The sequence below is a fragment of the Phyllobates terribilis genome, unplaced genomic scaffold (genome assembly GCF_046119375.1).
Source record: "Phyllobates terribilis strain yellow unplaced genomic scaffold, ASM4611937v1 Scaffold_1__5_contigs__length_1240528914, whole genome shotgun sequence".
In the NCBI taxonomy this organism is placed as follows: domain Eukaryota; kingdom Metazoa; phylum Chordata; class Amphibia; order Anura; family Dendrobatidae; genus Phyllobates; species Phyllobates terribilis.
In genome coordinates this window covers 722,537,987-722,565,873 of record NW_027362761.1, presented here as the reverse complement: position 1 = coordinate 722,565,873, position 27,887 = coordinate 722,537,987, and the positions used below count along the sequence as shown (strand labels likewise).

The 27,887-nt window shown below is 41.9% G+C and overlaps 1 protein-coding gene across 3 annotated transcripts in view; it reads left to right on the top strand.

Moving 5' to 3' along the window:
- Nucleotides 1–5,481: 5,481 nt before the first annotated feature.
- REXO1 (RNA exonuclease 1 homolog) overlaps nucleotides 5,482–27,887 on the top strand; it is a 152,716-nt gene continuing 130,310 nt past the window's right edge. For 2 of the 3 annotated variants that reach the window (XM_073686332.1, XM_073686333.1), the window contains exons 1-3: nucleotides 5,498–5,822; nucleotides 15,272–16,779; nucleotides 26,345–26,437. In XM_073686332.1, coding sequence (XP_073542433.1) covers nucleotides 5,687–5,822; nucleotides 15,272–16,779; nucleotides 26,345–26,437 — 1,737 coding nt within the window. In that variant the 5' untranslated portion in view covers nucleotides 5,498–5,686. Of the gene's footprint in view, nucleotides 5,823–15,271; nucleotides 16,780–26,344; nucleotides 26,438–27,887 lie in introns of all 3 variants that reach the window. The other variant, XM_073686334.1, reaches the window with a different exon arrangement.

The window sequence follows — 27,887 nt, the reverse complement described above, 5'->3', positions numbered from 1 at the left end:
TTTTGCACTATATATCTCTCCCTAACTCAGCAGCACTCTCCCTACACTGTCTGATCCCGGGCGACTGTGTCCAAGATGGCGGCGCCTGGTTTTAAATACTCGAGGTGACACTGTGCAGCCAGCCAATCACTGTAATGCCCACAAACAACATGGCTGTGGCATTACAGTGACTGGCTGGCAATCCCTGCATGTTTATTGGCTCTGTAAAGAGCGCCAAACGTGCAGGGCGGAGACCCGAGCTCCCGCCCGAGTAACCCAGAAATGCTCGGTACTCGCCGAACATCCCGAGTAGTGAGACTTGAGTATATGTACTTAACCTTTGTATGTTAACATATACAAAAGTGTACGCAATATCATAATATACCTTTAATTGTGTATTTTATCTTTTAAATCAACTATTATAAATAAAATTTCATTATATCTGAACCTGAGTGTTAAAAACTTGGCAAAACAGCACTGCAAAGCATCAGATCAGCATGTGATATGCAGGGAGGAGGCATGTCAGCTCATGCTCTGAGCATGAACTGACAGGCCACCGTCCCTGGGTGACCCAGCAGCTATCTTGGGACCCAGGATCACCATGGAGAACAGCAGCAAACACTATCTCCATCACATTGTGCCGATGGGAGCACAGTGGGAGCTCCCTCCCTTTGCGATGCCCCGCGATGTCGCTGTCACTATTGACAGCTGCATCACAGGGGTTAAATGCCCGCAATCAGTGCTAACACCGATCGTGGGCATTGTTGCGAGTGTCAGCTCTCATATAGAGCTGACACCCACATTTGATTGCGGCGGCGCACAGCGTGAGCCTGCGCGATTACTGCGCCGTATATATATACTTTGCCGGAACACAGCTGCCGCAGCACCATATATACACGGTGCATGTCGGTAAGGGGTTGACTTTAGCCCTTTTAGAGATTATTTCATCTTCAACTAGCTTAACTGTTCACAATAACAGTAATTTTGATCAGGGGTGCCCAAACTTTTACATGCCACTGTGTATATTCTTTGTTACATATTTACACAGAACTTAAAATTTTATGACTTTGTATTGTACATGTGCCTCCTTTTATCCAGTCCGCTGTCCATTCCACACTAATTGTTTTTCAATAAAGTATCTAATTTTTTACCATATTATTTTTTTTTACTTTTTTTTCTGCTTTTTCCCATTATGGTCCATACTTTCATAATATGCACGCTCATACAGTGGGTGATAGAAGTATTGAACATGTCACCAATTTTCTAAGTAAATCTATTTCTAAAGGTGCTATTGATATGAAATTCTCACCAGATGTCACCCATTCAATCCTCACAGGCAAAGAAATCAAACCATAGATGTCCATAAATTAAGTTATGTTTAAAAATGAGAAATGACACAGGGAAAAAATAAATTGAACACGCTTAAGGCCCGGTCACACTTAGCGACGCTGCAACGATCCCGACAACGATACGACCTGTCAGGGATCGTTGCTGCGTCGCTATGTGATCGCTGGTGAGCTGTCAAACAGGCAGGCTCACCAACGATCAGGGGAGCAGCGACATCGTGGAAAGAATCTTTCCACGATGTCCTGCTCCTGGTTGCCAGCCTGCTGAAGCAGGAGCAGGCTGGTAACTATGGTAAACATCGGGTTACTAGGGGCACACGCGCTCCTAGTAACCCGTTGTTTATCATGGTTACCACTCTGCTACAGTGAGCGGGAGGTTACCGCTCACTTTAGCAGGCTCGTAACCATGATAAACAACGGGTTACTAGGTGCGCGTGTGCCCCTAGTAACCCGATGTTTACCATAGTTACCAGCCTGATCGCTGCTCCCGCTGGTCACACACAGCGATGTGTGCTGACCAGCGGGAGAGCAACGACCAAAAAATGGTCCAGGACACTCTGCAGCGATCAGCGACGTCACAGCAGGGGCCTGATCGTTGCAAAGTGTCACACATAGCGACATCGCTGGTGAGGTCGCTGTTGCGTCACCAAAACCGTGACACAGCTGCGATCTCGCTAGCAATCTCGCTATGTGAGACGGGGGCTTTACTGAAATATAATTAATACTTTGTACAAAAGCCTTTGTTGGTGATGACAAATTCTAGACGAGTCCTAGTCACGTGCATTGCTCAGGTGTGATTTTGGCCCATTCTTCCACACAAACACTCTTCGAATCCTGAAGGTTCCATGGGCTCTTTCTATGAACTGTGAGCTTTAGTTCCATCCATAAATTTTCTATTGGATTCAGGTCAGGTGATTGGCTGGGCCATTCTAGTGGCTTTATTTTCTTTCTGTGAAACCAATTGAGAGTTTCCTTGGCTGTGTGTTTGGGATCATTGTCTTGCTGAAATGTCCATCATCATTTCATCTTCATCATCCTGATAGATGGCAGCAAATTTTCATCTGGAATGTCTCGGTACATTCATCCTTCCTTCAATCATTTGAAGTTTGCAAGTGCTGTATGCTGAAAAACAGCCCAACACCATGATGTTCCCACCTCCAAACTTCACTGTTGGTATGGGGTTTTAACATGATGTTTATTATGGCATCCAAAGAGTTCAATTTTGGTTTTATCTGACCAGACTATATTCTCCCAATATTTCGCAAACTGTAAACACGCTTGAACATGCTTTTTGTTCAGCAATGGAGTCTAGCATGGTGAGCTTGCATACAGGCCATGCAGGTTGAATGCATTACTGTTCTCTTTGAAACAATTGTACTTGCTAATTACATGTCTTTCTGTAGCTCTCCACAGGTGGTCCTTGGCTCTTGGACAACTCTTCTGATTTTTTTCACTCCTCTTGCAGGGGGCACGTGGTTGTGGAGGGATTAATGTGAAATGATGTTCTTTCCACTTCTGGATTGTGGCCCCAACAGTGCTCACTGGAACCTCAAGTAGTTTAGAAATTCGCCTGTCAATGCCATCAATATGCAAAGGTCTTGAGACAGCTCACTGGTTTTACACATGATGAGCCGTTTCTTGTGTGGCACCTTGGTAATGAGACACATTTGTATAGGAGTGGGAGCCAAAACCAGGTGAGGAACAATCAGAGAAAAGGTATAAGGCCACGGCCCCACTATCAGTATTTGGTCAGTATTTTTTGTCAGGAGTGGGAGCCAAAACCAGGAGTGGGTGATAAATGCAGAATTAGTGACTTGTTTCTATTATACCTTTTCTCTGATTGTTCCTCACCTGGTTTTGGCTCCCACTCCTGAGAAAAAATACTGACCGAATACTGACCAAATACTGATAATGGGGCCTTGGCTTTAAACATAACTTTATTTATGGACATCTATGGTTTGATTTATTTGCTTGTGTGGAATGGATCGGTTGTTACCAACATCTGGTGAGAATTTCATGTCAATAGCATCTTTAGAAACACATTTACTTAGAAAATTGGTGACGTGTTCAATACTGATTTCACCCGCTGTATATTAATTATTGATACATAAATTATAATATTAATATTATTGGTTGTAGATCTAGCTGTCACTTCACTTTGCCTTTGATCTATCTTAAGATTAAAAACATGGCAAAATTGATGCTTTTTCATATGGCATACACAACTTGTTAACTATAATCTGCAGGTCGGTCCTAACACTAAGGCATTATTCACACACCCAGGTCAAGCATTAGCCTAGTTGTGCTGCTTTCCATTGTTTCCCTGGACAATCACTTTACTTCCACAGAAACCACTGTTTCAAGTGCAAAACCACCGGGCCGTTATAATTGGCCGTGCAGTCTTCATATGAAACAGTGGTTTCCCTGCAAGATAAAGTGATTGTGTAGGGAGACATGCCTCCACAGTCTGCAGATGTGCATCCTACATCTCACCAGTGCACCCCCACCTATACTATGCATCCCACATGTGCACCCAAGTCTAACACAGTGCACCCCCACACACTCCTATACACCTCCTGTGGGCTCCCACAGACCCCACACTTTTCCTGTGCGCTTCCACTGTCCCTACACGCTTCCTGTGTGCTCTCACAATCCCCACACGCTTCCTGTGCACTCCCACATGCCTCCTGTGTGCTCTCACAGTCCCCACACGCCTCCTGTGCGCTCCCAACCTCCTACATGCCTCCTGTGTGCTCCCTTACTGTCCCCATACTCCTACACGCTTCCTGTACGCTCCTTCACTGTCCCAACACTCCTGCATGGCCTTCACACCTCCTGTTTGCTTTCACACTCCTCCTGTTCACTCCCACTGGCCGCACACTCCTCCTGTGCGCTCCTACATTGCCCTCACACCTCCTGTGCACTCCCACACTGTCCCCATACTCCTACATGCTTCCTGTGCGCTCCTTCACTGTTCCAACACTCCTACATGGCCTTCACACCTCCGGTGTGCTTCCACACTGTCCCCACACTCCTACACGCCTCCTGTGCGCTCCTACACTGCCCCCACCCCTCCTGTGCACTCCCACACTGTCCCCACACTCCTACACGCCTCCGGTGTGCTCCTACACTGCCCCCACACCTCATGTGCACTCCCACACACTCTCCATGCCTCCTGTGAGCTCCCACACTGTCCCCACACACCTCCTGTGTTCTTCCACACTGCCCCCACACAATCCTACACGCCTCCTGTGCACTCCCACACGCCTGTTGTGCGCTCCTACATGGCCATCACACTCTTGGGTGCTACTACACTGCCCCCACTCCTCCTGTGCGCTCCTACAGTCCCCACACTCCTCCTGTGCGCTACACTGTCCCCACACACTTCTACATGCCTCCTATGTGCTCCCACACTGTCCCCACACACTTCTACATGCCTCCTATGTGCTCCCACACTGTCACCACACACTTCTACATGCCTCCTGTGTGCTCCCACACTGTCCCCACACACTCCTACATGTTTCCTGCGCCCTACCACACTGTCCCCACACACTCCTACATGCCTCCTGTGCGCTTCCACACTGTCCCCACACACTCCTACATGCCTCCTGAGTGCTCCCACACACTCCTGTGCTCTCCTACAGTCCCGACACTCCTCCTGTGTGCTCCCACTGTCCCCACACATTAATACATGCCTCCTGTGCTCTCCTACAGTCCCCACACTCCTCCTGTGCGCTACCACACTGTCCCCACACACTTCTACATGCCTCCTGCCCTGTGCGCTCCCACACTGTCCCCACACACTCCTGCATGTCTCCTGTGCGCTCCCACACTGTGTCCACACATTCCACCATGCCTCTGGTATGCTCCAACACACTCCTGTGCTCTCCTACAGTCCCCAAACTCCTCCTGTGCACTCCCACACTGTCCCCACACACTTCTACATGCCTCCTATGTGCTCCCACACAATCCTGTGCTGCTACACTGCCTCATTCCTCCTATGCACTCCTACACGCTTACTGTGCACCCCTGCATGCCTACCCGTGTCCCTGTAGAGAGACTTTCAGCTAAGCTCTAGCAGTCAGCATTGTCACTAGAAATAGTTTTCTGTAAGCAGCTTGTTCACGTTTGCACGAGTCACGTGACCTTCTGACGTCAGAAGGTCCTTTCCGTGCATGATATTTAGCCCCTGCACAGCTTTGGAAGGGACTGCATATAAACAGCACACTTCCGGCAACCTATAGAATGGCTCCTCCCACACAAGAGTCTGGTCGCATGATGATGACGTCACTGGAGGTCCTGTCGCCCACTAAGATTTAGCAATTATCTCCTGGCCGTCCGCGGTTAGCATAGACTCGGGGATGTTGAAGAATACCGGGTATTTCCGGGGGATTAAGTGCCCGTTCAGTGACCGGTGCCTGCGGCCGCACTGTGTCTTCAGACATGGAGGAAGAAGCGTCGGGAGTGTTAGGAGTGAAAAGGGCCGGAATGGGGCGGGTGAGCCTTCCTCTTTGTTGTAGTCTTAGGGCCGTGCAGTGCGCTGCTCCTATAATGCCCTCTCTGGTCTCAGGCCCCATGAAGTTGTCAGCTGCTTCTTTTATGGAAGGCAGCCATAATGAGTGCTGTTCTGTAGGGCTTATGTTCAGACTGCACGGCTTCCAGATGCAGTGTAGAAATCTTTCATATCTAGCACCTTTTGCATGAGAGAAAAACCATCATAGAACAGCCTTGGTGTTATAGTGTGTAAAAAAAGAAATTCCAGTAAATACTATGTAAAGCTGACGGTGCGTCCCCACCTAGTGGAAATACTGCGGGGGGTTTCACTCCGAACATCTGCTGCATTTAACTGTCCAAGCAAAGTGCGAGTGATTTCATGAAGCCTCCTGTTTGTTTGTTTTTTTTAAAGTGTTTAAAAAGCGGTTTTAAAAAATAGAAAAAAAAACCAGCAGAGAAGATTATTGCATATTATGGTACCAACGCCTGCAGCAAAAACACAGTACTTGTGTTGGATGTGAACACAGCCTAAAAGGCTTTTTCCTAGATCCATTATGAAAATCCATGGTTTAAATTGACACGCTGTGGATGTGAAATCTGGGGCTCAATTTACAGGGTGGCTTTTTCTGCAGTACATAAGTATTTTTATCACATGGTGGTGATGATGATGCTGTGATAAGCAACAGATTTTCTGCCTCATAATCTGTTGTGTGTATGACCTGTATGAAACTCCCTTAAATCTAGCTGCTGTATCTATGCTCCTGAACCATTGGATGGTAGACTGCTTTAGGATGTGGCCAGAAGGAGCGTTGGGGGTAACGTAGACAATGCTGCTCTCACCCTTGTCAGATAAATGGCTGCACGATTGTGAAAGAGACTCGCGTGACAAATGGGGGTTGGGGGGGGCTTAGTCTCAACACCACCAATTGGACCAACATTTAGGGTTATTTTTGCAACGTTGGAGGGATACTGAGATTCCTTCCATCTATTGCACAATAGACCACCAAGAAGTGTTAAGCAGATAGGCGCACTCAGCTCCATGTCTGAATGTGCACATGGCGCAGGGTATCGACTCATTAGAGAACATGGGCCAGGAAGCCTATGCGCTCGTGTCTACTGAGGTGTGCACTTTTCGTTGTCTATTGTGGAACTGACAGGAGTCTCAGGACAAATACTAACAACTATCCTGCAATTTTTTTCTCGGCACCCAGTCCAGCAGCCAAGTCGGTAAACTGGCTATTGGACAGGAGCCCTGGCATCTGTTGCTATTGTTTTGACTAGCCTAGGCCAATGTCATGGCTGTTAAAGGGAACCTGTCACCAGTTTTTTGGCTATAAACTGTGCCCATGATATTTAAGATCTTAAGAATGGAGTTCCTGCAACCCCTTTATATCCTCAGACATGCCCTGCGTACCTTCAGAAGAAAGCGTTTTATAGTTGTCCCACGCTGTATGTAAATTGCTCAAACCAGTCTGATGGGTGTCTCCACATTGATCAGCGCCACCCCGGTCTCTTCAATCACTGCCTCTTATAACTGCATGTAAGTGGATGATATCCCACTGTCATCCACATAGTGCCCGAAGTCTTACGCCTGCGCAGTGGAATCACTGTCTGTTCAATAAGCACAGTGAGGTGTGCCTGCACAGCTCTCAGATTCCCCTGCGCAGGTGCGAGACTTAGGGTGCTACATTCCCTTTATGCTAATGTGGAGCTGTGGATGCAAGCTGGTAGGAGGCGCCCGTCCAGCTGCCAGTGACTATTGACCTGGCCACAAGGATGGGTCGTCAATTTGCACCAACTCTACTAACAACTGTGGTTGTGTTCCTATTAGTCTGTGCAACTGCCTCTTTCCTCTCTGCATCCGCAGCTCTTCTTTTGACTAGCTGGCCTGGCGTAACATCATAGTTGCAGGCATGACTCCCCTGTGGCATCGCTCCAGCAGCTATGATGTTGTGCTAGGCCAGCTAATCAAAAAAAAAAAGCTGACAGACCATGGGTTGATTTTTTGTTTTGTTTTTTTTTGTTGTTGCTCAAATAAGCTTTAGTTATCGCTCACTTGATTGGATTAACCATTGATCTGGCTACTGATTTATGTGGGAGAGAACATGAGCTGATTTACAAGACACTTCACTCTGCTTTTATATCTTTTTAATCATAACTACCTTATACTGTGCGCAGATTATTCTTTTTTTAACCCCTTCACAGTTGGGAAGAGTTTCCCAACCCTTGACTGATAGATATAGCATGGCGATCTTATGCGGCACAGAAGGTGTGCCCGTGCAATTGTTGCTTGGAGCTCTGCTTGCGAGATGGCCAAGCCCAGGCTGTCACAACCAGGAGCGTTGCCCGCGCTGCTTCCGGCTGTTTAACCCCTTAAATGCCACGATCAATATCGATCACAGCATTTGGGAGGCTAGGAGAAGGGAGACGTCATCGCGAGGGCGCGTTCGTTGTCATGACGACTTCTAGGTCTGCCAGCTATGGTAGATTGTTTAGACCATGACTGGAGCATGGTTTAAGATGCTTCTGTTCCATGTAACATTGACAGGTATAATGCATTATACCAGCGATCAGAGTAATAAAAGTCAAAATTAAAAAAAAAAAAATTAAACCAATAAATATGTATATTTATGTAAAAAAAATAAAATTTAAGCAAAAAAAAAAAAGTACACATTTGGTATCACCGCGTCTGGAACGACCCGAACTATAAAACTGTCGTAATAATTAACCCCTTCAGTGAATACCGTAAAAAAAAAAAATAAACAAACAATCAAAGTCAAATGGAAATGAAAATTTTATCTCTGAAAACATCATCTTGTCCCGCAAAAAAAACAAGCTGCTATACAGCACAGTCAGCGGAGAAATAAAAACTATAGCTCTCAGAATATAGCAATGCAAAAACAATTTTTTGTTCTATAAAATATTTTGTGTAAGAGGCAAAAAAAAAATGTATCGTATTTTTCTGATTTTAACCACTTTACAGCCTGTGCCGTATTTGTATGCACAGGCTGTAACCCCCGATTCAGTGAGGGCTCCGACGCTGAGCCCGCACTGAACCGGGCACATGTCAGCTGATTATTACAGCTGACATGTGCCTGCAACAGCCGCGGGTGGAATCGCGATCCACCCTTGGCTGTTAACATGTTAAATGCCGCTGTCAGTCTCTGACAGTGGCATTTAACAGCGCCGCGCCGGAAGCGCGTCACTTACCCCGCCCATCGGTGACCCCGTCACGTGATCGCGGGTCACTGATGGGTGGGCATGACAACCCTGGGTCTACAGCAGACCCCAGTGGTTGTCATGAGCTGGTTGCTATGAGCGCCACCTAGTGGTCGGCGCTCATAGCACAGGACCATTTCTGCTACATACAGTTGATCTGCTGATCACCTGTATGTAGCAGCGGCGATCAGACAAGTGCTGCTTCTAGTCTCCTATGGAGACTATAGAAGCAAGGAAAAAGTGAAAAAAAAATGTTTTTAAAAAAAATTAAAAGTTTAAATCACCCCCTTTTCACCCCATTCAAAATAAAATAATTAAAAAAAAAAACCCACATGCACATATTTGGTATCGCCGCATTCAGTCGGCCGATCTATCAATATAAAAAAAAATTAATCCGATCGGTAAACGGCATAGCGAGAAAAAAATTCTAAACGCCAGAATTACGTTTTTTGGTCGCCCCAACATTGCAATAAAATGCTACGTTTTTTGGTCGCCCCAACATTGCAGTAACGGGCAATCAAAACATCATATCTACCCCAAAATGGTATCAATAAAAACGTCAGCTTGGTGCGCAAAAAATAAGCCCTCACCCGGCCCCAGATCCTGAAAAATGGAGACGCTACGGGTCTCGGAAATTGGCTCTTTTTTTTTTTTTATTTAAATACAAACAAACCCTGAATTGCTGTTTTTTGTTCATTCTGCCTCCCAAAAATCATAATAGAAAATGATATAAAAAAAAATGATGTGCCTTTAAAATGATACCAATAAAAAAAACAGTCAACTCATCCCACAAAAAACAAGCCCTCACATGACTGTCGGCAAAAATGTGGAAAAATTATAGCTCTCAAAACATGGCGATGCAAAAACTTGTGTTTTGCACCAAAAAATGTTTTTTTAGTGTGTGACAGCAGCCAAACATAAAAAAAAAAAAAAAAAGCTATATAAATCGGATATCGCTGTAATTTCACCAACCCAAAGAATAAAGTCATATAATCACTAATACCTCACGAGGAACAGCGCAAAAAATAAATGGAACAAATTCTTCACCTGCTGTTGATCTTTTTGCCTCTCAAAGATTGCAGTAATGATCAGCCCACATTTATCCTGCACTCTGCTCTGAGCGCTTACACCGGGGTTTCCGTGTAAATCTCTGAAATACGTGATTCAGACGGAACCTCTGGCGAAAAATTCCTTGTGCTGAGGCAGATGGAGACATTGTGAACGCCGTCTGGCCTGTGATCCCATGGTGTCTGTTTTTTAGGTGTGCCTAAAAGCGTAATTGGACGCAGTTTTGTGCATCTCTGAAAAGGACACTGGTGAACAGAGGCCAGATGTAGTCCAGAGTAACTGCTGCCTCATTATAGTGAATGGAAACCCCGATATAAGTGCTCAGCGTAGAGCACAGGATAAATTTGATCCAAATGTTATGTAAAATATTCCCAATAAAAGCTTCAACTCAATCCACCAAAAAGCAAGTTCCCACTCAGGTCCATCTGTCAATGGAATTATAGGGGCTTCCACGTTACTGGTAGTACAAAGGCTCTAGAAAAGCCTATGTCTCCTTGCACCCCAAAAGAAATCCAGTTCTGCACTCCCAAATCCAAATTCCCCCTTCCCTTCTGAGCCTCAGTGTGCCTAAATCACATTTAGCATCCTAATGTTTGGCATTTCTGTAGTGATGCGAGCCCCTTAATTTATGGGGTCCATGTCTCCAGAAGCGTGAGCTGAGCACTACAATGGCAAATTTTCAATTTACACTTTACAACATCCAATGCTGCGTGTTTCTAGAAAACACCCATAGTCAAAATCGTCACTACATCTGTAGATAAATTCCCAGAGGGGTGTAATTTCAAAATGGGGTAACTTGAGTGGGCTTCTGCTCTTCTGGCACTTAGGGGCTTTGTATATGGAGTTTGACTATTCTACGATAAATTGTTCTCCAAGAGTCAAATAGCGCTCCTCCCCTCCCGAGTCTCGCTGCATGACTAAGCAGTACTGTACAGCCACATATGGGGTTTTTGCCATTGTGTGTCAGATTTTGGTGCCTTTTTTTTTTACCCATATCCCCATGTGACTATAAAATCTGGGGTTAAACAATTTTTGTATTTTTTTTTTTTTTTTTTTCTTCTCCATTGCCCAATGGTATAAAATTCTGTGACACACTTGTGATGTCAATATGATCTCTGCATCCTTAGATTAATTCATTGAGAGGAGCAGTTTGCAAAATTGGATCACTTATGGGGGTTTCTGCTAGTTTGGCACCTCAGGGGCTCTGCCAATGTGACATGGCACCCTCAAACCATTCCAGCAAAGTCTGCACTTAAATATGGCACTCCTTCTCTTATGAACTTTCCACTGTGCCTGAAAAGTAAATTTTTGACAACATATGGCGTACTCGGGAGTGATTGTGTAAAAAATTGGTACATTTTCTCTTATCCCTTTTGAAAATTGAAAACTTGAAGCCAAAGCGACATTTTACTGGAAAAATGGAAGTTTTCCATTGACTCAGCCCAATGTTATGCAATTCTGTGAATCACCTTTTAGTTTAAAAATGCTTACTATACCCTAGATGAATTCCTCAAGAGGTGTAGTTTTCAACATGGGGTCGATTGTTGGGTTTCTGCTATTTTTGCATGTCATGGGCTCTTCAAATGTGACCTGATGTCTGCTTATGTAATCCAGCCAAAATTGCATTCCAGAATTCAATTGGCGCTCCTTCTCTTCTGAGCCCTGCCGTACGGCCAAACAGTAGTTTTCCACCATGTCCTCCTGTTACTCTCGTGTAACTGGAAAATTGGGGGCTAAAGCAACATTTTTGTAGGGAAAAAGTAAACTTTTTCATTTTTTTCCTTCCTTATTGCTTTAATTCCTGTGAAGCACGTGAAGGGGTAATAAACTTCTTGCATGTGGTTTTTGAGCACCCTGAGGGGTGCACTTTTTAGAATGGCATAACTTTTGGGTGTTTTCTGTCACATAGGCCCCTGAAAGTCACTTTAAATGCGATGTGGTACCGGGGGAGGGGGATTGACTTTGTAAATTTTGCTGAAAAATTGCTGATTTAACTTTTAACCCTTCTAACTTCATAACAAACAAAAATGTTTAAAAAATGATGCTGATGTAAAGTAGACATGTGGTAAATGTTATTTATTTAGTGTGGTATAACTATCTGGTTTAAGAGCATAAAAATTGTTTGAAAATTGCGAAATTTTTTCTTTTGTCAAATTTTCAATATTTTCATAAATAATTGTAAAAAATATCGGCCTAAATTTACCATTAATATGAAGTACAATCTCAGAATTGCAGCGTTCCATAGTTATTACCACTTAAAGTGACACTTGCCTGGTCAGGAAGGTGAAAATAGGCTTGTGGGGTTAAGGCGTTAATGGAAAGCATGCAATAGAGTAGGAGCTGTTCTGCAGTAGCCAGTAACGGCTCCGCAGAGGCCACTACACTTCAAATGGAGCTGTACTCAGGAGCGCCGTTTAAAGTGTTTACATCTAGCCTCCGCTAGAGAAAAAAAAACTATTGGTAAGGGTTGTCTGACCCTCACCAATGTGCTATTGATGACCTATCCTGTAGTAAGGTCATCACATGCCTATGATCGCACAACTCCTTGAACTTTTTGGGAGATAGTTGTTTTTTTTCGCTATACATAATAGTGCTGATACACTGCAATATATAGCACAAGCGGCCACCGCTTCAAGTCCCCCTAAGAGAACTAACACTTACAGTAAAATGTGCATCACTTGATAAAATCAATGGTGTCATTCAAAAGTTCAACCCGTCCCACAAAAAAAGTCCTCATAAGGCTATGTGGATGGAAAAGTTTAAAAAAAATATCGCTCTTCGAAGAAGTGGAGGAGAAAACTAAAAAAAAAAAAGATGGACATTCGCTGCTGCATGAAATGGGTTAAAAAAAAGGTGCATGTCTTCAGGCTTTTGCTATGTAATCTGAGAGCATCATAATGTATGTTTCCAGCGATGTATTACTGGGCTGTTTGCTGCAGTTTTGATAGAATTCCTGTTTTCTCTGCTGTAGATGTAGCAGTGATGAGAAATGCTGAGCTCTGTATAACCCCGCCGACACCCCTAATTGGCAGCTGCAACATAATCAGGAAGCTGACAATCTCTTCTGGGGGCAGGGTTACACAGAATAGCTGGACTGGCTGGCATGTGAGGCCTAGTCAGGCAGTGATTAGCTCCTGCTGATGAAACACTGATTGTATGGAAACTATAAGGCCAAGGCCAAAATCAGGAGTGGGTGATAAATGCAGAATTGGCGACTTGTTTCTATTATAGCTTTTCTCTGATTGCTCCTCACCTGGTTTTGGATCCCACTACTGAGAAATAATACTGACTGAATACTGATAGGTCACAGCCCCACTAACAGACAGCCTAGTAAGTGGCACATCGCTGTAGTCAGGCTTTCTATTATGCTGCTCTTGCATTAAATAGTATAAACCTGCTGACAGATTCCCTTTAATAGTTTGAGAGATGCAGTTTTTAATGGAGGATCACTTTTGAGCATTTTGTGATCTGCAAGTTTGCTTGAAAATGACAATTTTACATTTCCTAGCATCCTAAAAAATGCAAAAAGTGGCACTGAAGCATGTCTGCACTGCAGCGCCCAAACTAGGGCTTTACAAATGACAAGCAACACTTACTGGGACAGAGCAGAGCCACTTAATTGGCCAATCCATGAAAGACAGATCATTCCTGATGTAAGGATCCCACAATTGGTCCTACTCTAATCTCCCCTCAATGAAACCAATCCCCACCTAGGAATCAGAATTCCAGCAGCGAGGGAGACCAAATTAGCCTAAATGAGGAAAATTGTAGTTGGACAGAGAAAATTATGTAAGGGAATGATTCCAATATATATTAAACATACTAAGAGGGATAGAAGATTTATATATGCCTGTATTGGCATGTCTCTCAACAAGGAGAAACGTTACCCCTTGGATCCGGTTGGGACGCCTCTCGTCCAGCCAAATCAGATCACACACTTTGTGTTTTGGGGTGTTGCCCCTCATCAGTGCAGTGTCTGAAAATTGAGATTCTATTTTGGCTATTATCCTAAATCATGTGGCAAGGCTCTTTAAGGGGTTGCTATTGACTTTTAGGATTGCTACGTCCAATAGGTGGCACTAGAGTTCTAGTCCTCCTCCCTGAAGACGCAATTTGCATATTTAATTTCCCAGGGGAGCATAGCAAGGCTTAAGTCTCCTCACTTTGGCACACCAGGCATGTCACTCTCCACAAGGAGAACATTACGCTTTGGATCTCTATATCTTTGATGGGAAGCTTTGCCAGTTTCCATGAGAGAGATTTGCACCCATTTAGGAAAATATCTATCTATAAAAACAGCTGCCTAAATGAGTGCAAACCTCCCCTAAGGAAACTGAAAAAGCTTGCTATCAAAAATATAAAAATCCCAAAAAAGGAGGCAGCACATCCAAAATAGTGAAAAAGTAAGGATCCTTCATTCACCAACACCAGATCAGTTTCAGCCCGATATAGCTTGATAAAGGCTCTATATAGAGGGCTGAAGTGTAGCTGGCTCTGGTGGATAAATGATCCTTACTTTTTTTTGGATATGCTGCTGCCTTTTTTGGATATATAGAATATAATTTTTGGTGAGGTAGCTCAAAAGGAGTAAAGTGAGAAAAATCTCAGTGATATTACAACGGTTTTGTGTGTGTTGTTGTTGTTGTTTTTTTTTATTTTGTTTTTTAAAGATCACATTTCAGTAAAGACATGTTGCTGGTACACTTGAGAAATATGGGCAATTTGGTTAAAAGAAATAAAGTTGTTATTCGCAAGCATTAGGCTGCAACTACTTGTCAGGCAAAGCATCTTACTGGCTGGTCATATTGGTCCCCCGTTCCATCTTGTGTAGCAGGCACAGTTACGGGCGAGGTTGCTGGGCATGAACGCCTCTCTCCATTCACTGCTAGGGGGCATTCTGAATGCAGCCAAACAAGTGCACTTCTATTGAACAGTTATGGCATATCTCCCAGGTATGCCGTAACTGTCTGTAGTTAGACAACCCTTCTAATCAGGCCCAAAATGGAGCCTTCGTGCATTCTACAAGACTCTCGACCACTCTACAGAATTGCGTTAAGTTCTTAAAGAATCTCCTTTTGTGCATGTATATTTACAATGGGTTTCTGAATGTTGTGTTTTCCATGTATATTTTTGTTGTAATGTTTTTACTTTAATGTATTTTTCAGAGTATGATCCATACAGTCCTGAACTTCCAGTGGTTTCCCCTTGCATGGATAATGACTTTTTGGGGAGTTTTTCTAAGCCCAGCCAACATATACGGGAACTGGAAAGGGTCAACAAAGCGATTGAAGAAGTCAAGGGTCAGATGGAAAAAGAGCGGAGAAAGTATGAAGAACTGCTTGAGTCACAGAATACAAAAAACTCTCTGCCATCTGAAAGCCATTCTTCTTTTGAGTACGATCCGGGTTGTTCTGGAAGGAGTGCTTTATGCTACAACCCAAATCCCAAGTCTCAGTCGGTAAAACAGTGTAAATATAATTTAGCTGACGAGGAAAATGCTAAAAGTAAGAAGCGTCACTTGGAGTACATTCCAACAACAGTAACGAATTTCTCTAGGTACAGAAGTAATAAGTATGTCATTGATAATTCCAAACCTTACACAGACTTGGAATATGATCCAATGTTAAATTACTCTGCTCGACATTTAAGCAAGGGAAAGCCTGAAAAGGTGACTAAAAGATGTCGAACAAATAGTCAGGATAAAAGTGATGCTCCCTTTTCTAAAAAGTTGTGCAATCGGACCCCTAAGATTATGGTTGAAGCTACGTTTTCAGACTCTGAAGATGATTCTCCATTACAGTGTTCCCCTAACATAGGAAAACCCCCAATTTCTGATAAAAAGAGCAGCTCCTTTACTTTGTTAAAATCTTTAGTGTGTGGAACTGAACAATCCTCTTTAAGGACAGTAAAAGAAATTGCAACGCAGCATGATATAGGAAACTCCTTAAACATCAGAGACCCTTTAGAGCCAAAAAATGAGAAGGCTGAATGTAAAAAAGAACCGCCATCGGCAGTGGTCTCTGGTAAGAAGCCATGCATCAGTAAAGAACAAAAAAAAGTAACTTCAAAAAGCCACATTAAGAAGAAATGTGAAAAGGTGGGTGTTAAAAATATAGACAAGCTAGAGGAGTATAAGCCGAAAAAAGAGAGGCCATCTGAACAGACTGAAAATAATAAAAAGAATACTTTGGAGTCTTTATCAAAAAATCCAATAATCAGACAGAATAAAAAAGATAATGAAAATAAATGCTGTAAAGAGTCGTCTAACAAGAATGACCCAAGTAGTAAAGATGGCGATAAGAAAAATAGAAAGCATAAGGCTAAAAAAATGAAATTGGTGTCTTTGGACAAGCCTAAGATGTCTTGCAATGCTAAAAATAAAAAGAATCAAAGAGCATTAAGTCATGTGGATTTATTTGGTGACGAGACAAGCGATGAGGAAGAAAACAGAAAAGCTGGTAAGCAAAGTAAAGATGAAAAGTCAACACACAAAAGCAAAGTGGCCCCCAGAAGAGATTCTGTCTCCTCTGTGGAGTCTCTTGATATCGAGACTTTCTCACTCGAGAACAACTTGGATTCAGAGTCTGATGTAGACCCAATGGAAGAGTGTCTCAGAGTCTTCAATGAGTCACATGAGATTAAGACTGAAGACAAGGGGAGAATAGGAAAACAGGTAAGTGTGTATTAAAACGTCAGATTCTATATTTATCAAACTAACCAAGCGTTGAGAAATAGAAATGTAACCTAAACATTGGGCTCCTGCTCTCCTCTGCTACAAGCACAGAATATTGACCGGTCACATTTATATATGTTGCCAAAATCTGGCAGTGATTTGCTGGTGGTATTAGTTTACTTTTCTTAGATTTGTTATGTTACTGAAATTCCTGTGTGCTTGGCGAAGTGGACCCACTATAAAGAATTGGCATTAGTAATTATTCACTGAAGAGGTGGAAGTGTTAAATTTTAACGTATTTGAGTTGTTGTTTTTTCTATTACATTTTTAAAGGACAGCTGACTGCTGTGTGCAGCATATAGATGTAACCCTAAGCATTTAATGCATTTGTGCGTCAAATGGATTGCACACACCTCAGATGCAAAGCATAATGCTACCTAAAGAGTTTTGGTCTAACAAGAACCAAATGCTTCATACCCATACAAGTAGTCAAAGGCTTTGTTCACATTACTTTCGAGCCTTCTGGTGTAGGTACAAATGGAGGATTTGAGGTGGAAGACGTACAGTAGCGTGCAAAATAGAATACTGGCCAGGTCACTTGATATCAAGGGCTACTCTGGTAGTCAACAGAGCTGAAATAAAAACCTGTTTTTGAAATATATACGTATGTGTGTGTGTATACTCAACATTGTAAGTGCAACACCGAGAAGGAAAAGTTGCCGAATTATGAAGATCACAGGGTCGACATGTTAATGATGTGCAAATCAGGGCTGTGGAGTCGGTATAAAATGGACCGACTCCAACTCCTAAAATATATAATAAATTGGGTACAGTAGTTCATTTAAGATTGTGGGGAATTTTTTTCATAAGAATTTGGGAAAGTTATGAAATGTCCTATTCCTGATCTAAGGGTCTAGACTTATAGCTGAGATGAATCTGTGCTACAGTAAATTTATCACTTAAACATGAGCCATGTATGAGGGAGTCGGTGCCATGGAAATTGAGGAGTCAGTCGGAGGTTTGGCATACTGACTCCACAGCCCTGGTGCAAATGATGGAAAAAATGGAGACTCCATTTTCAAAACATCTAAAATTTATTCAGTTTGATGTATGGGTGCCACACGCACATACTTGCTTTGGCATGCTATAAATGAGGTTATCAATAGTTGTTTGAATGTTCTGCCATGCTGAATGCACTTGAGCATGCAAATCATCAAGATCCACTTCTGCCCTCTTTGCAAATACAGACCAATGACGTCCCAGGTGTTTGCGCGCGAGTGTGTGTTTAAACATATTACAGTGTTAAAAAGGAACCTGTCACCAGGTCTGCCCCATGTGAAATACAGCCCTGCGGGGCAGTCGGGTACTGTGGGCATCGCTGGTCCTGGTCCAGCACCTTCCTTCTTCTTGTGATGCCGTCCTCCTTCTATGGTTCGTGTGGATGACTCGTCCCTACGTCATCCACACAGTGTTCCCCGGTATCGCGCTCCTGCGCAGCTGTACTTCTCTGCCGTGTTAAGGCAGAGCAAAGTACTGCAGTGCGCATGCACCGGGAAAGGTCAAAGAGCTCCAGCACATGCGCACTGCAGCACTTTACTGGGCAGAGAAGTACGCCTGCTCAGGAGTGCGATGCCGGGGACACTGTGTGGATGATGTAGGGACGCGTCATTCACACCGAGCATAGAAGGAGGACGGCATCGGACCCGACCACCCCGCAGGTGAGCATAATAAAAGGGTTTTTTCTTTTGTTACAGGCCGGATCAGGGGCATATGCACTGCATATTAGTATGCTTTATATGAGGGCTGAAAGGTGGTGGCTGTATTTCATATGAGGCAAACCTGGTGACAGGTTCCCTTTTTAAACAGGTGTAAAAACAAAAATGATGCAAAGCAACAATGCTGTTTGTTATGCAGTCTCAAAATTGGAAAAGCAAAAAAAGTGTGTGGACCACTCTGACATGATCCCAGTCGTTGTCTTCCACACTTAATTACAGCTGTTCCCAGTTGGCCTCCTTTTCCTCTTCTTACCCACCTCCGCACTACTCTCATCCTACATCACCTCCACAGTGGTTTGTGTATCTATGCTGTGAACAGTGCATTTGAAGAAGGGGGCATAGCGGCTGGGAGCTGTGTTGTGGATTTGGAGAGACTGCAGTTATGGTGGGAAGATGTGGAGAAGGAGGGCGGCTGTTAGAAGGTAGTTTGCTATTGCAGAGCCGCAGCATCTGATGAACTGTTTCATGGTCCTCGTGTCTGCTTTTTCCCTCGCTCCCCTTCTCACCTTGCGCTGATGGCTCCTCTTTTAGCCCTGTACCTGCATGCAGTGCTCAGACTGACCAGCTGCGCTCAGTTCAAAGCACAGACAAGAAATCGCTGTGCTTTGACTAGACTGAAGCAATGAGTGAGGGGTTGCCACATACTGCAGCTCCGAATCAAGCAAGAATCTTAACAGCAAGTAATTCTAAATATTCTTTATTTCTCACAGGTTTTTCAGTGCTTAAGTCAGTATTCCTGGACAATTTAATTCAATTACAATGAAATTATATAATAAAAACTAATTATTTTACCATATTATATAAAAAGTTTGACTATATCATGTGCAATATTTAAGCAAAACAAGCCTTGTCCGGTAGTTTAAGAAGTTGTTCTGTGGGGCCGTAACTGCATAGTTCTATAAAAATGACCTACAACAAGGTTTACAGCTAATGCTCGAATGAATATGGCAATATACTTTCTCAGGTGGTTTAGCAACTATGGGAAATTATAAAGACTGGCATATCCTAAACTAGTCTTAAACAGTCCTCGTACAGATGATGGCACACCCATTAATCTGGTGCATCTTGTCAGCTGAGAGATGAGGGAGTTCTGCAATAATTGACACCAATTTCTGGTGCTAAATTTATAGTAAACTTTTTAATGCTTCATAGGTTATTATACCGAATGTACACAAGTAAATCAATACATTGTGTTTATGTACCCATTAAATTATGAAACCTATTAAATATGATACACAACTTATTGCTCAAAATAGTATAAATTTTATCAGAATACTTGCAAATAAAAAAACAAGGAAAATGGAATCCTCAAATTATTGCAGTCCAGTGGGGTTATCATAATACAGTGTGTAGGCCATCAGGTAAAAATACATAATGAACACTCGTTAATATAGGTCAGTGGTTCTCAACTCCAGTCCTCAAGACCCACCAACAGATCATGTTTTCAGCATTTCATTGGTATTACACAGGTAATAATTCCAACACCCGTGCAATGCGAAGGAAATCCTGAAAACCTGATCTGTTAGTGGGTCTTGAGGACTGGAGTGGAGAACCACTGCTATAGGGAAACATGGTTATTTAATTGCACCTAATCCTTAGTCCAGAATTGGAAGTAATTGGAAAAAGTCTCCTTGATGAAGCCATAGGCGAAACGCACGTGTGGCCTCAGTTGGGTTAGTGTCTATTACTCTGCCATTTTCTTTACATCACCATGATAACATGTTGTTTGGCCTTTGCAACTCTCACAATTTATTGTATCCTATTGATCACTACTATTTAGCTGAGGGGTCATTCCATTTCAAGTGATCCAAATCTAATATATATATATATATATATATATATATATATATATATATATATATATATATATATATATATATATATATCTCTCTCGTACAGACCAAAAGTTTGGACACACCGTCTCATTTAAAGATTTTTCTGTATTTTCAGGACTATGAAAATTGTACATTCACACTGAAGGCATCAAAACTATGAATTAACACATGTGGAATTATATGCTTAACAAAAAAGTGTGAAACAACTGAAAATATGTCTTATATTCTAGGTTCTTCAAAGTAGCCGCCTTTTGCTTTGATGACTGCTTTGCACACTCTTGGCATTCTCTTGATGAGCTTCAAGAGGTAGTCACCGGAAATGGTCTTCCAACAATCTTGAAGGAGTTCCCAGAGATGCTTAGCACTTGTTGGCCCTTTTGCCTTCACTCTGCGGTCCAGCTCACCCCAAACCATCTCGATTGGGTTCAGGTCTGGTGACTGTGGAGGCCAGGTCATCTGGCGTAGCACCCCATCACTCTCCTCCTTGGTCAAATAGCCCTTACACAGCCTGGAGGTGTGTTTGGGGTCATTGTGCTGTTGAAAAATAAATGATGGTCCAACTAAACACAAACCGGATGGCATATCATGCCGCTGCAAGATGCTGTGGTAGCCATGCTGGTTTAGTATGCCTTCAATTTTGAATAAATCCCCAACAGTGTCACCAGCAAAGCACCCCCACACCATCACAACTCCTCCTCCATGCTTCACGGTGGGAACCAGGCATGTAGAGTCCATCTGTTCACCTTTTCTGTGTCACACAAGACATGGTGGTTGGAACCAAAGATCTCAAATTTGGACTCCTCTAACCAAAGCACAGATTTCTACTGGTCTAATGTCCATTCCTTGTGTTCTTTAGCCCAAACAAGTCTCTTCTGCTTGTTGCCTGTCCTTAGCAGTGGTTTCCTAGCAGCTATTTTACTATGAAGGTCTGCTGCACAAAGTCTCATCTTAACAGTTGTTGTAGAGATGTGTCTGCTGCTAGAACTCTGTGTGGCATTGACCTGGTCTCTAATCTGAGCTGCTGTTAACCTGCGATTTCTGAGGCTGGTGACTCGGATAAACTTATCCTCAGAAGCAGAGCTGACTCTTGGTCTTCCTTTCCTGGGGCAGTCCTCATGTGAGCCAATTTCTTTGTAGCACTTGATGGTTTTTGCAACTGCACTTGGGGACACTTTCAAAGTTTTCCCAATTTTTCGCACTGACTGATCTTCATTTCTTAAAGTAATGATGGGCACTCGTTTTTCTTTACTCAGCTGCTTTTTTCTTGCCATAATACAAATTCTAACAGTCTATTCAGTATGACTATCAGCTGTGTATCCACCTGACTTCTGCACAACACAACTGATGGTCTCAACCCCATTTATAAGGCAAGAAATCCCACTTATTAAACCTGACAGGGCACACCTGTGAAGTGAAAACCATTTCCGGTGACTACCTCTTGAAGCTCATCAAGAGAATGCCAAGAGTGTGCAAAGCAGTCATCAAAGCAAAAGGTGGCTACTTTGAAGAACCTAGAATATAAGACATATTTTAGTTGTTTCACACTTTTTTGTTAAGTATATAATTCCACATGTGTTAATTCATAGTTTTGATGCCTTCAGTGTGAATGTACAATTTTCATAGTCATGAAAATACAGAAAAATCTTTAAATGAGAAGGTGCGTCCAAACTTTTGGTCTGTACTGTGTATGTATATATATATGTATGTGTATATATATATATATATATAGATATAGATATAGATATAGATATATATAATAAATATTATACACTCGTTTATGCATTTTTATCTTCATTAGTTAATTTTTTTTTTTTATAGATTTCTAAAGTTTTGAAAGCCTGAATTTTGGCCTTGTATGATGTTACATATTTTATCATGTCTCTGGTTAGAAATAAGATAGAGATGGGAGAGGCACCGTTTTGTTTAGAAAAGTACAGGCTTTAATTTGATATGTCGCAAGATTATGTTTGTTGATCTTTTGTTTTTGAGGAGTCAAATTCAATATTTTGATGCGCAATTTTGAAAAAAAACGTATGCCTTTTTTGAAAATTTTTATGTTACGTGAGTTCTTGGTTACATTTGTACAAAGATTCAAGTTGGGCTCTCCTTGGGATTATATTTTTAAGTGTGATTTTCTAAATACAGTCTCATCCTAATCATATGTTTAATACTAAAGTAAAAGGAACAATATAAAATATTTAAATATATGTATCAATTTTTTTATTACGACACTAGACATGTCCTCTTTCAATTTTTAATCAGAGTATAATAGTTCAATCATCAAGATTTAAAATAAAACAATATGAACTAGTCTGAACAATTAGGCTGTGTGCCGACTATGCGTTTTTTAAGCATTTCCACAGCGACCATTCCACCGCGGAAACATTTAAACGCTTGGTAGAAGGTCTGCCATGTTCCCCAATGATGATCCACTTGTACTGTGCACATGCTGTGGATTATCATTGCGGAAAAATACGCAGCACTACCAATTATTTTGCATAATCGCGTCGTTTTAGCCGCCATTGACTTGCATTGGAACGCATGACTACATGTGCACATGCGGTTCAATGCGCGGATGGTACCTGGGTCTGGAGAAGAGGAGACTCTCCTCCAGACCCTGGTACCATAGTACCTGTAGTAAACTACAAAAAAAAAACCTTCATACTCGCCTTTCCGGCACCCCCCGGTCTCCTTTGAGTGGCGCTGCTGTCTCATAAGTTTGGGTATTATTTGATTATATATGTATCCAATATTGTCCTAAACTAAATTTTTCTAGTTTGTGGTGTCTTTTTGAATAACATTTTTTAATATAATAGTAATTTTAATATAAATCTCTAGTATTTGGCTTTGATAGATACTTCTTCATTAGAATGATCTTTGGTGAGTCCGTTAGCCAGCAGTGCCGATCATATTCACAGGTCACATAACCAGTTTAGTCATCCATTGACCATCTTGTGCCATCTTCAATAACTTCATGGACTTCACTGTCATTGCTGAATGAAACAATCCTTGTTTTTATTTCTGTTTCACTCTGTGGAATGAAAGTGTGGTATTGCTGAGTCCTTTTAATGGGTTCTCCTTTGCCTCTCTCGCTTTTAAAATAATACTTCGCTTCTGTCAGTATTAACCTCTTAATTTTCCCCTTCATGTATTTTATTCATTAGTTCCTTTTTTATTGTACTTATTGCCATATTCGCACCACTTCTGAGCTGTGCTTGGGGTACTCTCCTTTCTAGAATCTGCTCAGGTTGTCCTTTACTGGGCAGATCTGGGAGATTTGTCTGGATTGGTGACAGACCCTACACTTTTAGACCACAGGCTGAACAGATTTGAATTCATGATTTTCTCATTGACACTGTTTTATATAGGGTTTTTTTTATATTTAAAAAAAAAAAAAAAAAAAATATGATCCCAACTTGAATTTTGGTACAGATGTGGCTAGGAGCATAGGATAGGAGGCACATGTGATATATTTTATATATTGATTTTTCGGAAATGCGTTTTGAAATTTTGCATTTTGATTTTGCATGGGTAAAATATTAACAAAGATGCTCATGTGACATATCAGATGAAAGCCTGTACAGTTCTGAGTGTAATGTTGTTTTCCCATTTCCCTATCTTGTTTCTTGCCTGAGTTATAAGGAGAAACGTAAAGGCATGCAAGAGAGAAATTCACATTTTTTTCACAACGTTGAAAATTAATTAAAAGAAAAAACTAATTTCTAGAATTTTTTTCTTCACATTTTGCATCCTATAAAAATTAAAAATATAGTGGTAATATTCATTGGTTCACCTGACATGGAATGACCCTTGGGTTCTTTTCTACATGGTCATTGCCTAACAAGCTTTAGCTTCACAGCGATATTTGCAGTTTTCTCAGATGCACTAGTCACTTTATGATATTGATTATAACATTTGGACTTCTATTTTGTATTTATTTGGGTGACTCAATTTTTGCCAGAGCTGTATACATTAAGAGACCACTGCAGTTTTCTAAAAATCACCATCTCTACATGTCTGACAGCCATTCCATTCCAGTATCAGTTGAATTCCAACCAAAGTCCACCTCATTCTACTTAATGTGCTTCTGATTAGGTGATCACCTGAACCAAATCTTATGTAATGAGGGAAAGTATAAAAAACACTGCTGTGGTCTTCACAATCCTCTTGCAATAGGACAAGCTGGATGGCAAAACAAGTGCTAGGAATAGCCCAAAAGGAATTTGATTGAAAAAATAACTTTTAACCATGCCAAAAGAGTTGAAAAGAAAAGTCTTGAGTGAGGAAAAGAAGGGCTCAATTCTGGCTTTACTAGCAGAGGGATACAGTGAGCGTTATGTTGCCTCCATCCTTAGAATTTCATTTTAAAAAAGACGGCAGTCCATTACAAGGTCAAGCAGCAGACATTGGGGTCAACAAAGCTACAGACCGGCAGAGGGCGAAAGCGACTCTCCACTGACCGGGATGACTGTCATCTTATTTGAATGTCACTCAGCAACAACAGGATGACATCAAGTGACCTACAAAAGCAATGGCAGCTGGGGTGAAGTGCACGGCAAGAACAGTTCGGAACAGGCTCCTAGAGGCAGGCCTCAAGTCATGTAAAGCTAGAAAAAAAGCCTTTCTTCAATGAGAAGCCATGGAGAGCCAGGCTGAAGTTTGCCAAAGACCATAAGGATTGGACCATAGAGGACTGGAGTAAGGTAATCTTCTCTGGTGAGTCTAATTTTCAGCTTTGCCCAACACCTGGTCATCTAATGGTTAGACGGAGACCTGGAGAGACCTACAAGCCAGTGTCTTGCACCCACTGTGAAATTTGGTGGAGGATTGGTGATGATCTGGGGATGCTTCAGCAAGGCTGGAATTGGGCAGGTTAATCTTTGCGAATGACGTATGAATGAAGCCGCATACAAACACTTGCAAAAAAACACTTTTTTTCCTTCTGCTCAGGCAATGTTCTGAGGACTGTTTTTTCCAGTAGGACCATGCCCCATGCCACACAGCTAGGTCAATCAATGTGTGGATGAAGGAGCACCACATCAAGACCCTGTCATGGCCAGCCGAATCCCCAGACCGGAACCCCATTGAAAACCTCTGGAATGTAATCAAGAGGAAGATGGATAGTCACAAACCATCCAACAAGGAAGAACTGCTTACATTTTTGTGCCAGGAGTGGCATAAGGTCACCCAAAAGCAGTGTGAAAGACTGGTGAAAAGCATGCCAAGACGCATGAAAGCCGTGATTATAAATCATGGTTATTCCACCAAATATTGATTTCTGAACTCTTCCTGAGTTAAAACATGAGTATTGTTGTTTCTAAATGGATAAGAACTTTGTTTTCTTTGCATTATTTGAGGTCTGAAAGCACGGTTTCTTTTTTTATTTTAGTGATTTCTCATTTGCTGCAAATAAATACAAAATTTTTAGCTTTGAATTTCGGAGACATGTTGTCAGTAGCTTATAGAATAAAACAACAATGTACGTTTTACTCAAATATACCTATAAAGAGAAAAATCGGAGAAAATGAAAATTGTTCAGTGGTCTCAATTTTTGCCAGAGTTGTATATACCACATGGTATTGAATTCCTTGATTATTAGATTTATCTGAGTCTGTGCTTCTTTTCCGACCCTTTTTTACAATTACTTCCAATTCTGGACTAAAGATTAGGTGCAATTAAATAACCATGTTTCGCCTATAGTAATGTGTGTTATGTATTTTTACCTGATGACCTACACACTGTATTATGATAACCCCACTGGACTGTAATAATCATTTCAGGATTCCCTTTCCTTTGTCTAGATATGAATATTCTGATAACCTTTATACTATTTTGAGCAATAAGCTGTGTATCATGGGTTATTATACTGCTTAACATTTGCTACGAATAATTTTTTTTTTTCATCTGTTCAATTGATATCTCATTTCACAGAATGGATGTTTTTGTATTTATTAGCCCAATGACTGTGAAGAGAAATTGCAGCAAAGTTCGACTACATTGATTCCTGGTCAGAAAAGGAGGATTTCTCATCTACCTAGCACAAATAATGTGAGTACATTCTTTGATATGACTACATGTTAACTATTGAGCGGTTTTCCCTTTTTCTGAAGGCTAATGTAGTATCGGGATAGTGGATTCTAGTTCAGTAATGTATTTTTCGGGGCATGACTAAATGTGAAATTTTATGCAATGATTCTAAACCAAATATAAATGGAAAACATGCACAAATAAACCCCTTTTCAGTAATACTATATGGAATAATTCTGATGTAAGTTTTGAAATATACAGTCACAATTATGACAACAAATTACTTATTGTGATTGCCATCCTGTGGATTCAGAAGTTGGGGCAAGACAATCCTTCACTGTAACATAATGGATTTACTTTTAAAACTGACCTCCGCTTTATTATACTTATGGAAAAATGATGTGTAAGTACCCGAAATAGACCGGTCCTTATAATAAATGCACTTCCTGGTAAATAGAAAACCCCTAAAAAAATGGAAATAAATGCGACTAAACGTATGTAAATAAAAATAAATGTTATTGAGACAATATACCCAATATAAAAACCTCATGAAAGGGTGGCAATGAGCACCTCGCCACTAGAGGGAGCACAAGGCGTAAGGCTATTTCCAGGTAATAATCAAATTGTAATCCCAAACAGAAAAATCCACATGTAGACTCCAATGTACAAGGAGTCAAATGGCATAATGGGGTATACTAAGTTGCTAATGAATGTAATAAGGTCTAAAGTTATGACAGCACAAAAAGAGACTGTAAGGCGGCGGTGTTCACACCGTGCAGTAACTTAGGCCGTGACCCAAGCAAGTCCAACATAAACAGCTTTATTCAGCAACTCACGGGTAAACAGAAACGTCCTCCGGTCCGCAGCCGGGTTAACACGAGTCCTTAAACAACGGTTGCCGGGGGCAACAGCCGCTCAGAACCTGACGGGTGCAGAGCCTTCCCAGGCGTGGGTTCAGCCACACTCAATCCTGCTGAACACTAATCCTTAGTGCAGGGTTTTTAAAGGACCTGTGGCAAGAGCCACTGGAAAACCCGGGTTGGAGGGAGGAGGCCGCCCCACTGCCTTCCTGTAGCCTCCTTCAAGAAATGAAGGCCCTGCCGGGTTTTACTTAATCTACCTTAGCCAGGTAGCCTGACCAGGTCAATGCTCACCTTCATTCCTGCATTGCAGATGCAGCTGTGTCTGTGACTGCAATGCACTTCAATGGATTTAATAGGTCTCTGTACACATTCTGGGGGATATATAATGTCCCTCGTATACGATTCCAGTCACTGCCTCACAAGACTTATTATAGCCACCCTATGGGATGGGTAGTGTTCCAAACTACAAATGGTCAAATGTACACTATACTGGCTTTTCCTATATATATCAGCATACCTATCTTTTGTACAGTCATGACAGTCTAAAAGATAATATTCTGTAGATAGCTTTTTGGCATTACCTTTTGGGGATCTAGGTTCTCTACCTT